The sequence below is a fragment of the Euleptes europaea genome, chromosome 10 (genome assembly GCF_029931775.1).
Source record: "Euleptes europaea isolate rEulEur1 chromosome 10, rEulEur1.hap1, whole genome shotgun sequence".
Taxonomy (NCBI): Eukaryota; Metazoa; Chordata; class Lepidosauria; order Squamata; family Sphaerodactylidae; genus Euleptes; species Euleptes europaea.
In genome coordinates, this window is record NC_079321.1 from 74,808,277 (window position 1) to 74,826,710 (window position 18,434).

Sequence of the window (18,434 nt, forward strand, 5' to 3'; positions counted from 1 at the left end):
ATCTCACTTAAATCATATGAGTGTAAGCAGATGTTTATGCCAGACAACCAGTGTTAAATATTTCTTGTGCATAATAGAACTCTTGCCTGCGCTACAAATCAAAACTTGTTTTTTTAAAAAACATTCAGCTATCATGGCTTCCCACACATACCCCAGAGACTATAGCTTTGTGAAAGTGCTAAAAATTCTATGTTAGAGATTCCCAAGACTCTTTCAGATCTGCTGTTCTTAGATTTCAAAGCAGGAATACATATAAACCATTTCAAATTTTAATAGCGATACAGCCAAAGGCAACTGCTTTTGCTGTCCAGCTCTGTGTACCAAGCAAAAGAACTATAGCTTCAAACACTATAAAGAATTATTTTACTAGTAGATACGTACTTCTGTTTTAGTGGTTTGCTATACGATTTGAATGGGAGTTTCAGTGGAGCAGAGACATATGCTTTCATGGAAGGTGTGCAGCTCCCTAAATACGTTCCCCTTCAGACCCTACAGGGGAAGCATGAGGTTCCTGTGCCCTTTCTGGAACACTCCAGGCACGTTTTATGTGTAAATTGTTGTCCCTGCTTTGTTCAGTTTTACCCTAAATGGAAACATCTATTCGGTGTTTCCAGTCTGTTTGGATTCTGTTGTCTATTTTATGCAACACATTTACCTCACAGATTGTGGTATTGAAAGAGTGAAGACAATTGACTAAACCTAGGCAAAATTAACAGCATCAAAACAGTACATTAATTGCCTTGCATTTTAGAGCTTAATGATTTTCCAGTGGTGTAAAAAATTGAAGAAAAAATGTCTGAAGGGCTAAAGATAGAAGTTGGGAGTGCGTGCCCTATGATTGGAGTCTCAGACGTCTAAGCTTCCTAGGTTGTCTTTGTTAAGTGCTCATAGGTTTTCATTGGTGAATCATTAAATATGCTCACCCTTGATTACTTCTTACTGATGGCTCTTTAAGACGTCTTATTTTTTTAAAAATTAAAAATTTATATTCTGCTTTTCTTCCTAATCAGGACTCAAAACAGTTTTTTCACATTATTTCCCCCTTCACCACTCTGTCCTCACGACAGCAGCCTTGTGAGGGTGGGTTAGGCTGAGGGATTGTGATGGGTCCCAAGGTCACAAGAGTGGGATTGAAACCTGGTCATCCCGGGTCCTAATCCTACAGTCTAACCACTACGCCAGCCTTTGTCTTGTACCTCTTTCATTCTAGAAACTGTTATCTTAAAATCATTTCTCTGTGAAAAAAGACAACACAGTGAAGGGAAAACAAATATATGAACGTTAACATAGTCCTGACTAATTAATTGCTGGCTAGTAATAAGAGGAAAAGGCTGATTTATTTACAGTCTTTTATTGAGGCTGGTGCATATCTGATTTTTTTTTTCAAATTCTTGCTGTGTTGGGAAGAAACTTTGTTTCCCCAATGCAATGTATGTATATCATATGCTTTTTGTTGTTGTATTCCTAAGAAGTTTTATCGTCGCCTGCAACCTGAATGTTTTGTCTCTTTTCTTTCCTTGGCAGGTGGGCTTCTTATAGCCTCAGCACACTTCGGAGCATACGTATGTGGTACAGATATAGATTATAGCACAGTACATGGGCTGGGTATGTTCCCTTCAGTATTAAGCAACAAGATTGTAATTATTTAGCATTTGGTAGCAGCAATTTAGTGTGTGCCAAACCAGCACAGAATCTTGGAAGAGAACCAGAGGTCATCATGTCCAAGTTTGCTCAATCATTCACCAGTCCTACTCAAATCAGGCTACGCAGTCCGCTTTTTCGCTGGCAGCAAGCCGATTTATCAGTGCTAAAGAGCTTCAAATGAAACTGCTTCAAATGAGTGAGGGACCCAACTACCCTTAGGGTTTCGTATTGGCTTTCTTGGCATTTAAGTTGCTATTTACACATACCAGATACTTTAAAAAAGTATTTATAAACATACAACAGTTTTATTATTTTTTCTTTTAAAAGAGCAACTTTTTAAATGCATCCAGCAACTTTAATTGAAAGTAATTTCTATAGAAATGCTGACTTTTAGATTGATTAATTTCTGTTGGCAAATCAGTATGTTAATTTAGTTGAATAATTAGGCTAGGTCTTTATGATCCAATGCTACTTGCTATCAACAGGAAAAATGATTTTTAAAATCTTGTGCATCTACAATTAACAATGCTGCCCTAAAGTTAGTATATTAAGTTCAAAAAATACAAATACGGGTTTGTCTCTACCCCATTTCTTGTAAATGACATTCATTACTTGTTATCAGGTTCCAGGTATTAAAACCCTCCTATTATCCTGACCCCACTTACTAGAGAATCCCATTAAATTTAGTGGGACTTCTGCATCATATGCCCTGTGGCGCAGAGTGGTAAGCTGCAGTACTGCAGTCCAAGCTCTGCTCACGACCTGAGTTCGATCCCAATGGAAGTTGGTTTCAGGTAGCCGGCTCAAGGTTGGCTCAGCCTTCCATCCTTCTGAGGTTGGTAAAATGAGTACTCAGCTTGCTGGAGGTAAAGTGTAGACAACTGGGGAAGGCAGTGGCAAACAACCACGTAAGTATAGTCTGCCTAGTAAACGTTGTGATGTGACATCATCCTGTAGGTCAGTAATGACCCAGTGCTTTCACAGGGACTACCTTTACTTCTGCAGAGGAGCTTGCTCTAAGAATATAGGTTGGCTGATGTAACATAAAACCATGGTTTTAATGAAACTAACGATTGTTAATATCTAAACCACCACATTTGTTGCCTGCTGGTGCTATGCACACGCCTCATCTACAGAGTCACACTGTAAGAGTGGCTCAGAAATGAAAATGCTCTTGCCTTCAGCCAACTTTCACTAGCCTCAAACCTCTCCCCGCCCTCAGTTCCAAGTCAGCAGCATTTTCTTCTGCTCTTTTAAAGACACATCAGCATGGCATGCTCCTTCCATTTGTCACTAAGGAACAAACTAATGTCAGTGGGACCCTGGCTACCTTGTCCTCCAGCAAGAATGCAGTTCATACAAGCACCCTCTTTAAGGGTGCTTAGTTAAGGTATGTGATAGGCAAGTGGTGTTTTCCTGGTTAGAAACATGCAGGGGCATCTGAGTGGGACTGAGCTGTGTGTGCCTTGGAGCAGAGATGGGATGCTTGTGAGGGAGTTTGGTAGGGTATGTGTGGCAGCATGAGTTTATTTTCGTGGGTTTGGGTCATTGCTAATTTTGGGTTAATGCAAAAGCCTTCAGCTTCCTTGGCTAGCCTCTGAAGGGGGACATGGGTCAGTGGCCGATTGCTGTCCCTGAGAGAAGCTACCCTGCTTTTTGTTGCCAGTGGCCAGTAAGCAAGTTGGTGACACGGCAGGGCTTTTCCAGCATTGGGTGCCATAGGGCAGGCGGGATAGCAGCTGGGTCTCTGGAGGGACGGTGAGGTAAAGAGCCACAGCCCTGCAGCCGGGATTTGTGGAGACAGCCCAGTATTCACTGATTTTCTGTGCCCTCAATCTTGGCTTTGCTAACTAACTGATATCTGTTGTTCTTTTGTAAAGTCTTTTTTATTCTACATGTTATGACTGCTAGAAAACAACTTGGTGATACTACTGGTATTGGGTTGCTTTCCCCACTCCTACACATGAAGCCTGCTGGCTGACCTTGGGCTACTCACAGTTCTCTCTGAACTCTCTCAGCCACACTTATCTCACAAGGTGTATGTTGTGAGGAGAGAAAAAGTAGGCGATTGTAAGCCAGTTTGAGTCTCCCTAAAAAGGTAAAGAAAAAGCGAGGTATAAAAACCAACCCTTCTTCTGGTAAGGAGATCCAGAATCCAAATGACAAATATTCGAGGCTAGAACCTAAAGAATCAGGCAAAATTAACAATTAGCTCCATGTATTCTAAAATTCTTTTTTGTGTGTGTCCAAAATGGCCATACTCTGTGCTGTCAAAGCAGTTGTGATATGGCACAAAGGCCCTTGGAAATCTTCTGAGAAATCTTCTGAGCCCATCCATAACCCCAAATATTCTTCTCTCTCTCTTAAGACCTTATTCCCCATAAGTTTTAGAGAACACAGTCATTTTTTTAAGCTTTCTGGGTATGCCAAAAAGAGATTTCTCAAAAGGGCGTAGTTCCCAAAAAAAAAAACCATGCCTGAAGGCCTATTCAGACTGCTGTCTCAGTGTGGGTCAGCCATGGAAAATGTCTGCATATAGTAGAATTTCCGCTTTGAATTATTGCTATAAAATGTGCCAGTAGGGAGTGTTTCCTCCTCTTTGGAGACATATGTGCTCTTCAGACAAGTATGGAACTCATACAAGGACTTTCAGAGAAACACATGGTCCAGATGTTTCTATAGCTGTCTCCCAGGAGAGGATGCACAAGTTCCACATTGCATGTTACACAGGAGCATGTACAGAGGAAACATGAGTCACTCATACTTCCCTGTTGCCACTTCTTTGAATTTCTAAAGCCACTGTTTAATTGCAGCTGTGATATAATTATATGCAAGTGAAACAATATGTATTGTTACACCATTCTTCTTTCGGCTACGGTATTTATAATTTTGAGTATCTCATATTAATGCAGCTCATATACTAAAAGCAGATCTATTAGTCTTTATGAGATATATCCCTTTACTCTTGTGGCAAATTTGAAGTAGAGGTGTTAGCTAGAGGTTATATGTGAGAGTTCCGAATTAGTTATGGTAAGACTGAAGGAACAGGAGAAAATGTTAATTCTGTTTGGAATTAAGTTAACTTGGCATTCTTCACTCTGACCACTCTTAGGCAAAGCCAGCAGGAAGAACCAGAAATGGAGAGGGCCTGATGAAAATATTAGAGCCAACCTTCGCCAGTACGGCTTAGAAAATTACTACCTTGATGTATTAGTTTCTGATGCATCAAAACCCATATGGAGGAAGGGAATGCAGTTTGATGCAATCATCACAGACCGTAAGTTGATGCATAACCCAAGAGGTATAAAATTGCAGTTTGAAATAATGACGATAATGGAAAAGTTTACCAGCTGGTAATATAGTTTAGCATCCAAAATGAGTATTAGAATAAAGGCATCCAGGTTGAGAAGCCTACTGACTAGATGTAAGGAATTAGTGGGTCAAGAGGTAAACTAGAGGACTGTGGACTTGACCCTAGGATAGTTGGTTGCAGAACTGCACTCAAAGAGTAGTTGTCAATGGCATTTCACCGAGATGTGTCCAGTGGGGTGCCATTGGGTTCAGTTCTGGGCCCAGTACTTTTCAGTATTTTTATAAATGATCTGGATGAGGGTGTGGAGGGACTACTCATTACATTTGCAGATGACACCTAATTGGGAGGAGCAGCGAACACACCAGTAGATAGAGATAGAGTTCAATGAGATCTGAACACACTGGAAAAGTGGGTGGATGTGTGTTAAGTGTCGTCAAATCGCTTCTGACTCATGGCGACCCTATGAATCAAAGTCCTCCAAAATGTCCTATCTTTCACAGTCCTGCTCAGATCTTGCAAATTGAGGGCTGTGGCTTCCTTTATTGAGTCAATCCATCTCTTGTTGGATCTTCCTCTTTTCCTGCTGCCTTCAACTTTTCCTAGCATGACTGTCTTTTCCAGTGACTCTTGTCTTGTCATAATGTAACCAAAATACGATAGCGTCATTTTAGCCAGTTCAGGCTTGATTTGATCTATAACCCACTGATTTGTTTTTTTGGCAGTCCACGGTATCCGTAACACTCTCCTTCATCACCACATTTCAAAGGAATCTACTTTCTTCCTATCAGCTTTCTTCAATGTCCAGCTTTCACACCCATACATAGTAATAGGGAATACGATGGCATGAATTAGCTTAATCTTGGTGGCCAGTGACACATCCTTACATTTTAGAACAGGATGCAATTCAACAAGGATAAGTGCCAAGTTCTACAGAAATGAGGGACATGCATACTGGATAGGGGACACACTTCTGGGCAGCAGTGTGTGTGCACAAGATCTTGGGGTACAGGTGACCGTAAGTTAAATATGAGCAGCCAGCGTGATGCAGCTACAAAAAAGCTAATGTGATCCTGGGGTGCGTCAACAGAGGCATAACATCCAAATCGCAAGATGTCATAGTTCCTCTGTACACTGCATTGGTCAGGCTGCACCTGGAGTATTGTGTGCAGTTCTGGAGGCCTCACTTCAAAAAGGATGTGGGCAGAATGGAGTGGGTGCAGAGGAGAGCAACGAGGATGATCAGGGGCCTGGAGGAAAGGCTGAGGGAGTTGGGAATGTTTAGTCTGGAGAAGAGGAGGTTGAGGGGGGACATGATTGCTCTCTTTAAGTATTTGAAAGGCTGTCACTTAGAGGAGGGCAAGGAGCTGTTCCTTTTGGTGTCAGGTTCTCCAGCCAACCTGGGCAATTCCCAAAAAGCCACTCGCTCAGACAGCCAAGTCAGAAGCAGGTAAATTTTATTGTAGAAGCAACAGGCCAAGCTAAGGCAACTTGCAGGTTCAAGCTGCTAATGACGAACCAGGCTACGAGGCATAACTTAAAAGCATGATTACATCACAGGTGCAGTTTCAAATGGCCTGGGAAATGACTAGATAACGGTGCTTGGCAGTGAGGGGGATGACGGAGCCTAAACACGGTGCTGCTCGTTAGCCGCTCAAGGCCAAGGCAAGGGAGGGGGAATGGAACAGGGAGTGTGGGAATAACAGAGCAAATGTACATCAAAGCACAATGCAAACATTGGCCGAACTCATGTCAAGAGCCTGGCCGCTTGTACGGGCCAGCCCAAGCATGGCTAGGCAAGGACTCAGAAGACAACCAAAAGGCAACCTCTGACCTGACAACCTCAGACACTCTGACAGTTGGCAGCAGAGGATAGGACTGACAATAATGGGTATAAATTACAGGCTGAAAGGTACTGGCTAGATATTAGGGGGGGGGGGAGTTTTTACAGCCCAAGTAGTTCATCAGTGGAATCGGCTGCCTAGGGAGGTGGTGAGCTCCCCCTCTCTAGCAGTCTTCAAGCAGCAGCTGAATGAACACCTGTCAGGGATGCTTTAGGCTGATTGAGCAGGGAGTTGGACTAGATGGTCTGTATGTCCCCTTCCAACTCTATGATTCTGTGATTCTGTTTAATTTATGTGAGATCAGGGCTTGCAAAGCCAGTTTTCAAGAACTTAGGGTTACTAATGGAATGAAGAATTTCTTGATGTAAGCATATTGCTATTTTTTCCCCAGACTACACCTTCTTTCCCATTGATATAAGTATGGTCATAGCCAAGTTACCTTAGTTGCATCTCATATGCTTACTTGGCATCTTCCTACAGAGGCTAACAGGGATCATGAGCGTGCATCAGAGAAAGTTGTATCCTGCAATTTAGCCATCTCTATCAGTACCCAGTGGATGTAAATTCTTAATGTTACACGAGTCTCTGCATTATTTAGTTATGTCTGGCTTCTTTTACTCTCCCCTTGAGTGCGTATGCTTTGGAACTGGGCTTTTGGGTCAGCCCCCCCTCCTTCAAAGAGTCTGTCTGCATTCTAAATCTTAGCCTGCATTATTTTGAAAGCCACGGTAATCTGCTGCTGTTGCTTACTGGAATATTTCCTAATTGGAAATGCTTAGGCCATAGTTTGATTGCAGGTTCAGTTGTCAGCAATGTATTAGATGTTTTGAATATGCTCGTTCATCTATAGATACTACTTATTCGTGAATTGGAGACCTAGCAAAACAAAATATGGCCTAAGAGAAAAACCTTAGAGGTTGGGAAAGAAAAGGTGTCTGGTGTTTAGCATTGATCTTCTCCTGGACTCAAACTGTATGCAGATAAGGAGTAGGATTTCATTAGATTCTGCCCAATTGGAGCTTTACCTTTCTTTGCAGATATTTGCCAGGGCTGTTTATGAAGAATGTAATATTCCTTGTAAAGCATCAGAACCCAGCCTTTATTTCTCCCTTTGACTTCATAGCCTTTAATTTGCAAGGTTATGGTGCTGGTCATAGCAATATATGTGAGAGGGAAAGAATCTTTTCAAAAGCAGAAGTGGAAATTAGTTCTCTAATGCTAATTTCAAGTCCATGTGAATTAAATACTCCACTCTCATTAGCGACTTTGAAAATATTTCCAAGGGTGCCTTCGGTAAGTCTAAAGCATCTTAGAAGGCAATCAATTCATTTTCATCCAGGAGTTGGGCTCTGTACAGTGATGTCTTCAGGATGGATATGTCATGTTGTTTTCAGCTTATTGCTAAAGAAAATTTATCCAGTCTGTTTTCCTGCATACAAGGGCAAAAGACATTCATTCCTAAATCAGACAATAAACTGCCTATCAAGGAAGGGACAAAGATATGCTATTTTATTGGGAAATATATGATGATTTATTTTGGCATATTTGGCTATGATTTTCTTCCTAAGGAGGACCGAAAACGGCTTATGAAATATACACAATATAATTTAACATTTTGAACATATGGGGAGGGGAAAAATTAAGAATACACTGAGCCACCACCTGGGTTGGTCCTGGATCAGCAAGCCAGTTGATGTGGACCATAGGATAACATCCAAGGGCCCCTTTGGGTGTGTGCCTCTGGCCCTGTCCAGGTTAAATACCTGCACCCAGAGCAGAAACAAATTCAGTCAATGTCTTATTCAGTTGCTGCTAGCAAGATGTTCCCACCTTCCTCCTTCTAGTGTTTTACAACGGCAGAAGTATAATACATTATTATAATAAATTTGTAATAAATTTACTTTTAAAAACCACTGAATCAAATGACACTGAATCAACCCTAGGCCTGGCAGCAACTTCTGGGTAACTTGTGATCACCTAACTTGTATGACTCAACTAGGCCTGGCTGCTTCCTGCTGTTTAACAGAAGCTACCCTATGAAAGCCAGTGTGGTGTAGTGGTCAGAGCTTCAGAGTTGGCTCTGGGAGACCTGGGTTTAAATCACCATTTTCCCATGGAAGCTCACTAGGTGGTGTTGTGTCAGTCACATACTATCAGTGTAATGCTACCTCAAAGGGGTGTTGTGAGGATAAAAAGGAGAAGAGGAGAATGATGCAAGCTTCTTTGGTCCCCACTGCGGAGAAAGGCAGGGTATAAATGAAGTAAATAAATAATAAATATAATGACGATAGGAGGCAAATAAAAGGTAGGTTGGTGAATGACAGAGAAGGACAGATAGGCAGGGAAAGGGAGAGGGTATGGTGGTTGGCAGGAGGAGAGAAAGAGGAAATCGTATAGGAAGGAGGATGCTAAGGGAAGGGAAAGTTCCCTCTACAAGTCCTTGTAGGTTCCCTACCACACAAGTGGGCCTGGCCCACCACAACATTGGGCCATAGTTTTCCGTTGCAGAGGCTGCTGGTGCAGGGGGGGAGCTGAAGACAAAAGGGCAGATAAAGGTAGGTTGTATGGTGGGTGGAATAGAGAGAAGGAAGCAGGAAAAGTGGAATGGTTATGGGGGTTTCAGAGAAGGGAAAGAGGGACTAGTGGGGGAGGGGGAAATGAGATGCCTCCCACAAGCCCATGTGGGTTCCTTCTTGTCAATATATTAATTCTCAACCTGGCCAAATCTGTGGATACTTAAATCCAGAGATTGGAGACATAAATGGGCAAGACAGTTCTTTCCACAAACCTGAAAATGCTCCTGGTTGCAGAAAAATCTGAAATCTAAAAAACAAAACAACTCACACACTTTGGGGAGTTTAACCTCCCCGCCCCCCCCCCCAAAAAAGAAGCAAAGCCTATCGCTTTAAGATCGAATGTCTTCTCAGTTAACATTGTGGGGGGTCCTAGGCAGCCACAACAGTATTGCTAGCATGTGTGTATCCAGGATGGGCTGTTTGCTTGCCTTGCTTTCTGCCATTAAAAGGCAGGGGGAGGGGGCCATTCCAGGTCTGCTTTGGCCTTTGAGGGAAGACGTACTGGAGTCAGGAAGTGAGGAAAGGGGGAAAGGCTGTGGGGGCTTTCAGGGAAGGGAAAGTGGAAATAGGGAGGGGAAAATGAGATGCCCCCACAAGTCTTTGCAAGTCCCCTTCTTGTACAATATATAATAACTATATAATATTTTGTAATACATTGATGATATTTTGTATTTAGTGGGGGCGAGTAAATGGATATCTGCCTAATATATTTGTTTTGCGTAGCTCCTTATGGTATACGAGAAGCCACCAGGAGAACGGGTTCACAGAAGGAAATGGCCAAAGTGACAGAAAGAGGGTAGGTAAGCCTTGTGCTGAGAATCTGATGTGTGAGTGGAAAGCCAGCTGTAGTTTCAGAAGCATTTTTCGTTTGCTAAACATTCTAGCCTTCTGCCAAACCATCGACAAATCCGACAGTGCTGTTTTTCATTATATCGCGCGTATGTAACAACCACTTTGTTAATTGCTGACATGCTTTGGAAGAAATGTGAGTACTATATGGGACACTGGGGCCGCATACATGGGGCCTTACAGCATGGTGCAATGTGGAAAACTGTGTGCATATTCTGTTGCCTAGCATGCACTGATAGTTGTGGATAGAGAGGTGGCTGGAAAAGCCACCAGTAATATTTCCCCCCCCCCCACACCCTGAATCTTTGCATCATGCCTACCATTAGGGCTCTCAGGACCAGGGATAGCAGTTACTAACATAATATTTGTTATATTATGAGGACGGTGCTACCAAATTAGGATATTGATGAGCCTCAGTTATACATTGGATCTTACAGTCTTCATCCCAGTGTAGTGTGACTTGCTTTAAAATTTTGGTAGGACAAGGCAGTGTTCTAAATTTTGGGGTTGGGTCCTACTAGCATTTCTGCTGACAAAAGAGCGGTCCCTTTTTACCACCAAAAAGTCTATGCTAGGGATCTTGAAATCCACATGGACAAAAACAACAACAAAAAAAGACAGGAGAGGAGCTGCAGTGAGGGGGACAGTTGAATGAGATCACACGGAAAAGCTGGTAGGATCCAGTCACTGGAATGAAAGCAATGTCATATTCTTTCCCTTTATGCAAGCCAATGTAACCGTCCCCATTTTATTGGGAGGAATTTGTAAAATCATGGTGCTAACTTACCTGTATCGTTTTTCAAATATTTTGTTTTTGACTTTAAACATTGTCTTGTTAAATTGGTTTCTGAATTTCCATTCCATTTGATTACTGTATTGCTTAAATTTCTAAAATTCTAGAAAAATGGTCTATCCAGCTTAGGATTGTCCTGTCTAACTGTCTAATCAAATGGAGAAAGGCATTTTCCAACACATGCTAATTTTTTGCATGTGAAGCTTGTGCTGCTCTGCCCCTTATGGCCCCTCTCATAAGTGTTCTTGGTTGCCCTGAGTTCACTAACTGTATGCTGTTTAAAAAAATGCAAATAGTATTGTAACTATTACTAATTAATAATTTTTAACTGCTACTTAGCACAGAAAATCACATCTCCATTTCTTCAAATTATCATCTGAGCGATATCCTTTTTGACCTGTTAAATTTTGCGGCTGAGTACCTGGTGATCGGAGGAAGGTTGGTCTACTGGCTTCCTGTGTACAAACCGGAGTACGTATGCATTGAGAAACAGGAATATATGGAATGCTGTGATCAAATGTATTTGCCTTGTATCAAGTCAGGCCATTGGTCCATCTAGCTTAGTACAGTCTGTTTTAGAGCTGTTCAGAATCTCAAGTATGAAATAATCTTCCCAGCTTCTTGAGATGTGTGAATCTGGAGATGCCAAGGTTTCAGCCTTCATTTAAAGTATGTGGTGTACCACCGAGCCGTGGCCTTTTCTGTGTGTGGAATGTGGATACGCTGGAAGATGGTAACTATTTCCAACCTTTTGCATTGGCATATAAAGAGGACTTTCCATTGGAATTGTTCTGATGATGTAGTGGCTTGGATCCACCAAAACAGTTCCACGGACAGAAGGCATTTCCATCTACAGAGTGTAAACTTCTCCATCTTCCTCTCTCACAGCAGCCCACAGTGTCTCTTAAAATACTACTCCTGGGATACAGGGAATCTCAAGGAGCAACATGAGGGGGAAGATGGTAGAAATTGCCCCCCCCCCCCGTGTGTGTACAAAAATTCTACAGTGGATCCAGGTTTGTATGTGGAGGCAGAGAACAGTTTGAAACTTTGAATGCCTAAGTGTACTTAGATGGAGGCAGGGTCAGCTGAGATCCATTTGTTTCATGTGTATTTAGAATTGGTTCTTGTAGGTTATCCGGGCTGTGTAACCGTGGTCTTGGAATTTTCTTTCCTGACGTTTCGCCAGCAACTGTGGCAGGCATCTTCAGAGTAGTAACACTGAGGGACAGTGTCTCTCAGTGTCAAGGGTGTAGGAAGAGTAATATATAGTCAGAAAGGGGTTGGGTTTGAGCTGAGTATTGTCCTGCAAAAGTATTGTCCTGTAAGTATCAAGATAATGTGCTAATGAGGGTATGGTATGTTAATATGGAACCATTGTATCCTGAAGTGACCTGTTAATGTGTGTAATCCAAAGATAATCTGTATGGCTATTGTTGAATGTTGTCTTTGTCTGGAGGTTCTTCAGGGCAGGAAGCCAAGCCTTATTCATTCTTAAACTCTCCTCTTTTCTGTTAAAGTTGTGCTGATGTTTATGAATTTCAATGGCTTCTCTGTGCAATCTGACAAAATAGTTGGTAGAATTGTCCAGTCTTTCAGTGTCTTGGAATAAGAAAGCCTTCGACAATATTTTGTATTTAGAATTGGTGGTATGAAATTGCTAGATAATGGCTGGAAAGATGTAGGACTTGGTTTATCCTTAATAAGTGTGGTGATAATGGTGTGGTGTCATCCTTTTGGCAGAGCAATACAAATATGTTTTCTAAAAACAGTGCATTACTGTATTGTCAGCTGTTGAATCCCGTGGGGTTTCAGTGACTACTAAATGAGTAGATGCTGCTGTAGATTAAATTACAAGTGAAATAATTTTCTCATTATTAGAATTATTCATCGGTAAAGAATGTACAGACTGGGGAGAATTTATTTATCTCATTTGTATCAATCTATCCTCCAAGGAACTTGAAGGCAAAGTAGCACATTGTAGGATATAAAGTTGAAAGACTGGTAAACATTTAACAAAGGACAATTCCTACTTTAATGTTTTTGTCAGCAAAATTTTTAAAAATGTTGCAAATGAACTGAGTGGTAAACTGGAACAGACAGCTACATGAAATGTACTTTCCCTATATATGGGCAATCTTTCACCTGTGCCCGTGTGTCTTGTTTTGTTCTCCCTTTGTGGCTACACATGCGGCTGTGGATTCTGAAAGCAATTAGCACACATTGTTTCTGGGAAATTTAATCAGGCTATGAACCATGTGGAAGTGTATAGTCTAACTCCGTTTGAACCAGTGCCTCTGGCTGTTCTGTTTCAGATTCACAAGTTACAGTTCATAAGCTCTTATAACCCTTTGACTGTTTATTTCTTCCAGATATACTGAAGAGATTATACCCCGGCACCCATGTCTGAAACTTATTAGCAACTGTGAACAGACGCTTTCCAGCCACACGTCAAGACACCTGATAACCATGGAAAAGGTGAAAGAATTTGAGGTAATTGTTTTGATGGGCTTTCATGGAAAGTTACAGTTGTCAGATTTGTAACAGATTTTTCTCCTTTAAAAACGTAGGGTGCCTACCTTAGCACATTATGTGCTAAAACACTTTATTTCGCCCGGTCCTGGTGCTAGTAAGGTATTTTATATGTTGGTTTTAGAAGGTTTGTAAAACAGTCATAAATGTCAAAACAGGAAGTTAAAGTGCTTGCTGTGCTGATGAACCTGGACAGCAGCCATTGAAGGCAAACTTTGAATCTTATTTTATTTGTACTACTGTATATATGGTTACGTGCGCTTGGGCTTGCAGTACTAGGCTGTTTTTTATTTCAATTTTATTGTTTTGCTTTCCTTTATCCCTTAGAAGCTCCTTGATCCATTGATCTTGAGCAGCATAGTTTTAAATCTAATGTTTGAGGGATATAAGGACTGAGATAAATCTTGCTGCTGTCAAATGTAGCCTGGGATCCCTAAAAAAAGGCATTGTATCAGACACAGAGGCATTGTATTATGTGTTAAAAGAGGATAAATATATCGTGAAATTTTATTGGTTGGTTTGAGCTGATGACCAGTTGCATCTAATACTGAAACGACAGGAATGTTGCAAAGGCACAGCTGTGTCCTGTTGGGCTTGTTTTTGGTCTGAGATGTAAGAGAGGGCACTATTAAATTCTGGTGACAATTGTGAAGTTGGAGCTTAGAAGTATTAATTTGACAATGCCATTTTTAATGTTCTGCTCCTGGCACAATCAGAAAAACCATTAATGTGCATTTTACTTGGATCTTGAATATTGTCAAATACTATAACTACTTCTCGGAGGGAAGGCAGCATGGTATAGTGCTGGTCACATGTTAAAAACATATTGTCTTCCCAGACCCCTGGTAGGCTAGCTTATTGTACTTTAAGACAACATTTGGATACTGTGGGTTATCAGTAGCATTGGAGTATCTTTAATTTGTTCCAAAACTAAGTTCCCGTTCTCAGAGGTATGGCTGTATATGATGTTACCATTAAAAGAGAGAGAACATAGATTAAAATGGACCCCCAGGATGGGTTGGTACCACAACCTTACCGAAGCTAAACATGTATGCGACTGGTCAGTGCCTGAATGGAAGACAGTGGGAATCCTGTGTATATTAATTTCAGTTCTTTAATGTAAGAAAGGCAAGAGGGGTTCACTGGTACAAGTTGTAACAATTACTGTTATTTGATTAGGCATTGTGTAATGAAGCACTTTATTTTGTTTACCCTGAATCAGTTCATCAACTTAATTGGGTCAGACTGAGAGAGCTCTAAGAGAGCTGTGACTTGCCCAAGGTCTTCCAGCAGGCTTCATGTGTAGGAGTGGGGAATCCAACCCAGTTCACCAGATTAGTGTCCACCGCTCATGTGGAGGAGTGGGGAATCAAACCTGGTTCTCCAGATTAGAATCCACCGCTCCAAACCACCGCTCTTAACCACTACACCACACTGGCTTTAAAAGGCTTTAAAGGTCAATACCAGCACCTTGAATCACCCTCAGAAACATATTGGGAGCCAGTGTGGATGGGCCAAGACTGGAGTGATATGGTCTTTACAGCCCATTCCAGTTAACATCCTGGTGGCAGCATTCTGCACCAATTGAAGTTTCTGAATATTTTTCCAAGGGCAGCCCTTTGGAGAGTGCAGTGCAGTAGTACAATCTAGATGTGACCAGGGCACGCGCCACAGTGGCCAGTGAAGCCTTGTAAAAGGCAACTCCTGGCCACAGCTGCCACCTGCACTTCCAGACTATACACCTGTTAACTTTAGAGGGAATTAGAGGGAATACAATTCCCTCCAGAACAAGTACACCTTAAATCCCGGGTCAGACCTTCCACTCACCAGTAATACTAGTGTCTTGTCAGGATTAATCTTTAGTTTATTCACCTGCATCCACTCCATAACTGCTTCCAGGCACCAGTTCAGGGTTTCTACAGCCTCCCTGGAATTAGCCAGAAGTGTGAGATAGATCTAAGTGTCATCCGCATATTGGTGACAACCCAGCCCAAACCTTCGGACAACCTCAACCAGTGGTTTCATGAAGAAGGAGCATAGGGAATAGGATGGAACTTTGCGGGACCCCTAGGCCAGAGGCCAAGGGGCTGAGCAGCATTCCCACCACCACCTTCTGAAATGTACCCTCTGAGTAGGACCAGAACCACTGCAGAATGGTGCCTTCCAATCCCAGCCCAGAAAGGTATTCCAAAAGGATACTATGATGATATCAAAAGCTACTGAAAGGTCCAGGAGAATCAACAGAGTCTATCTCCCAGTGCAGATGATCCACCAGGGTGACCAAGGCTGTTGCCCTATAAACAGGCCTAAAACCAGATTGGAAAGGATCTAAACAATTCACTACATCCAAGAAAGCTTAAGTTGTCCAGTTCAGTTGTCCTGCCTTCCCATTGGGACTCAAAGCCTCATTCTCCTCTCCTCCATTTTATCCTCTGAACAACCTTGTAAAGTAGGTTAGACTGAGGGAAAGTGACTGGCCCAAGGTCACCCAGCAAGCTTCCATGGCTGAGTGGGATTTGAATTTTGGTCTACCAGATCATAGGCTGACACTCTAACCACTGCATCACACTTGTGGCTGTACACTTTTATGCCAGCACGTTTGGCTGCAACACCGTTGTCTTGCTTGGTGACCCTTGTGCTAGTGCAGCACTCAGTGCACATTATCCCTTTTTTCCCTTGAGTTTTAGTCTGAGAATGCGAGCATGAGTTTGAAGAATATACTGGATAGCGTGTGTGTGTTTTAAGTAGCCTGGTTCTGTGTTTCACTTGACAATTATCTCCACGTTGATTGATCAGATTATGAGATCTCAGCATATGACAGCCTATTATTAGGGCTGCAAACACATAATCATCTTCACTTAAGAATGTTTGACTGGTAGGTTGGATTTCCTTGATGCCCTGCATTCTCCTACAGATTTACCCACATAATCTTTCTTCTGCTGACTCTGACCCCTCAACATATGAGTTCTTCACTAATCAGATTCATAAACATGTGGGATGAAGCGCCTGAAGATGTGTGTGCGTTTGCATATTTTGCTTCCTTAGTGGCTGCAGTTTAAGCCCATGCACGGTTAAAGGAGGAACAAGTTCAATGTTTCCAGGGAATATGCCTGGTCTGTTTTGGGCAGCAGTCATGACTCTGTGTCGTATCCACATTCTGGTGTGTTAAGAACTCTCATTTTATTTAACAATAACTGTTTTAAGGCTATAGTTCTAACAGTCTTATTTGGGTACATGTTCAAGAAAAATGTGGTGAAAACTGTAAAACTCCATTTATACCAAATGGCACAACAAAGACTTTTTCTGCGCTGTGAATTATTTTTAATGACTTTCTCCCAAATTTCAACTTCTTCTTCTTTCTCCTTTTTAAAAGAAAAAATTATTTGCATTGTTTTGAGGAAATACACTTTTGTAATATATAAAAATATGCCTCTTAAAGGGATGTATATATGTTTGTGAGAGAAAATCTAAATTTAAGCTAGTTAAATGCAAAATGTTATCAAATTCAGTGTTCTTTTATAAAGCATTTGATATTGTTTTAGATTAGATTCTTCACAGGTTAGTGTGGAACATTTTAATAATAAAGTTCATTGAACAGCAAAGCATATAGAAGTCCAGAGATACAAGGGGGAGGGGGGGCTCCGTGGTAGAGTATTGAGGTTGCCAACTCTGGATTGGGAAATTCCTGAAGTTTTGGAGGTGGAGTCTGGGGATGGTGGGGTTTGGGGAACAGAAGAACCTCAGTGGGATCATAATGCCAGCATCCACCTTCCACCTTCCAAAGCAGCCATTTTCTCCAGGGGAACTGATCTCTCATCTGAAGATCAGTTATAATTCTGGGAGATCTTCAGGCCCCACTTGGAGGTTGGCAATTCTAGCATTGTATGTTGAGGGTCCCAGGTTCAGTTCCTAGCATCCCTAGTTTAAAGGATCAGGTAGAGGTGTACCAGTAGCAATGATATCACTACTTTTGTCTTGCTGAGTTTGCAAGTTAACCGAGCGTTCACATACTTTTCAACAGTCAATAAACTCTGTTGGTTAGAGCTACTCTTACCTTGGAACAGTTAGAGTAAACAGTTAGATTAATTGCTTTTTAATAGAGTTTAAGAATTGAGATTGACTTTATCTTGCTATATCAGATGTATCTCATATGCACCTGCTGATTGGCTTATTTGCCCTATGTTGATTATCTCATATTTAGTTTAAAGCAGACATATTTAGTTATAAACCAATCAGTTATCTAGTCACATGATTATAATAAGATTTAGAGAAATATAACATTGATATTTTCCTATAAACGTGCATTCTTTTGACGAGCAAATCAGATTTCTCTGGCTGGAAGCCTCAGAAAAAGAATAGGTGAGATCTTTAGGTGATATAACTTGGGCTTTTAGATAATCCCTAAAAGCAATGAGACAAAAGCTGAAACCTGATTTGCTTTTAAAGCTGCTACTTACTATAATATTATTAACCAATGCTAGGAACTTTGATAATTTTAGTATATATCGTCACAGTAATTATAGGGTTAATTTTTTCATGCCTGTACTCTTTGCTTTCTTTCTCAATGAAAAGAATCTCCTTTTTCTCAATAAAAGATAAAGGTTTCTATAGATGTTCTTTCAGATTTGCTGGTTAAAAGGTCAAAGAACCAAACCCAAACTTCTCACTCTTGTATTATCAGAGTTTAAGGTGGTAAATCACTTTTAATACAATAAATCCTGGAGAACTCTGTTGCTAAACAGTTTTGCACAGGCAAAGCCTTTAGAATTGCTTGGTTCAGATCCTCTAATAGGATGCAGAACAGACTCTTTTGTTACAGCAGGTGATGAAGTGGAGAGACCCTGAAGAGCAGCTGCGCAGTCAGAGTAGGTAGTTTGGACCTTGAT

At 41.4% G+C, this 18,434-nt stretch overlaps 1 protein-coding gene across 3 annotated transcripts in view; it reads left to right on the forward strand.

Moving 5' to 3' along the window:
- Positions 1–18,434, forward strand: part of TRMT11 (tRNA methyltransferase 11 homolog) — a 50,082-nt gene that overhangs the window by 29,656 nt on the left and 1,992 nt on the right. For all 3 annotated transcript variants that reach the window (XM_056856341.1, XM_056856339.1, XM_056856340.1), the window contains 5 exons: positions 1,525–1,605; positions 4,757–4,921; positions 10,098–10,170; positions 11,356–11,487; positions 13,389–13,509. In XM_056856341.1, coding sequence (XP_056712319.1) covers positions 1,525–1,605; positions 4,757–4,921; positions 10,098–10,170; positions 11,356–11,487; positions 13,389–13,509 — 572 coding nt within the window. The remainder of the gene's footprint in view (positions 1–1,524; positions 1,606–4,756; positions 4,922–10,097; positions 10,171–11,355; positions 11,488–13,388; positions 13,510–18,434) is intronic.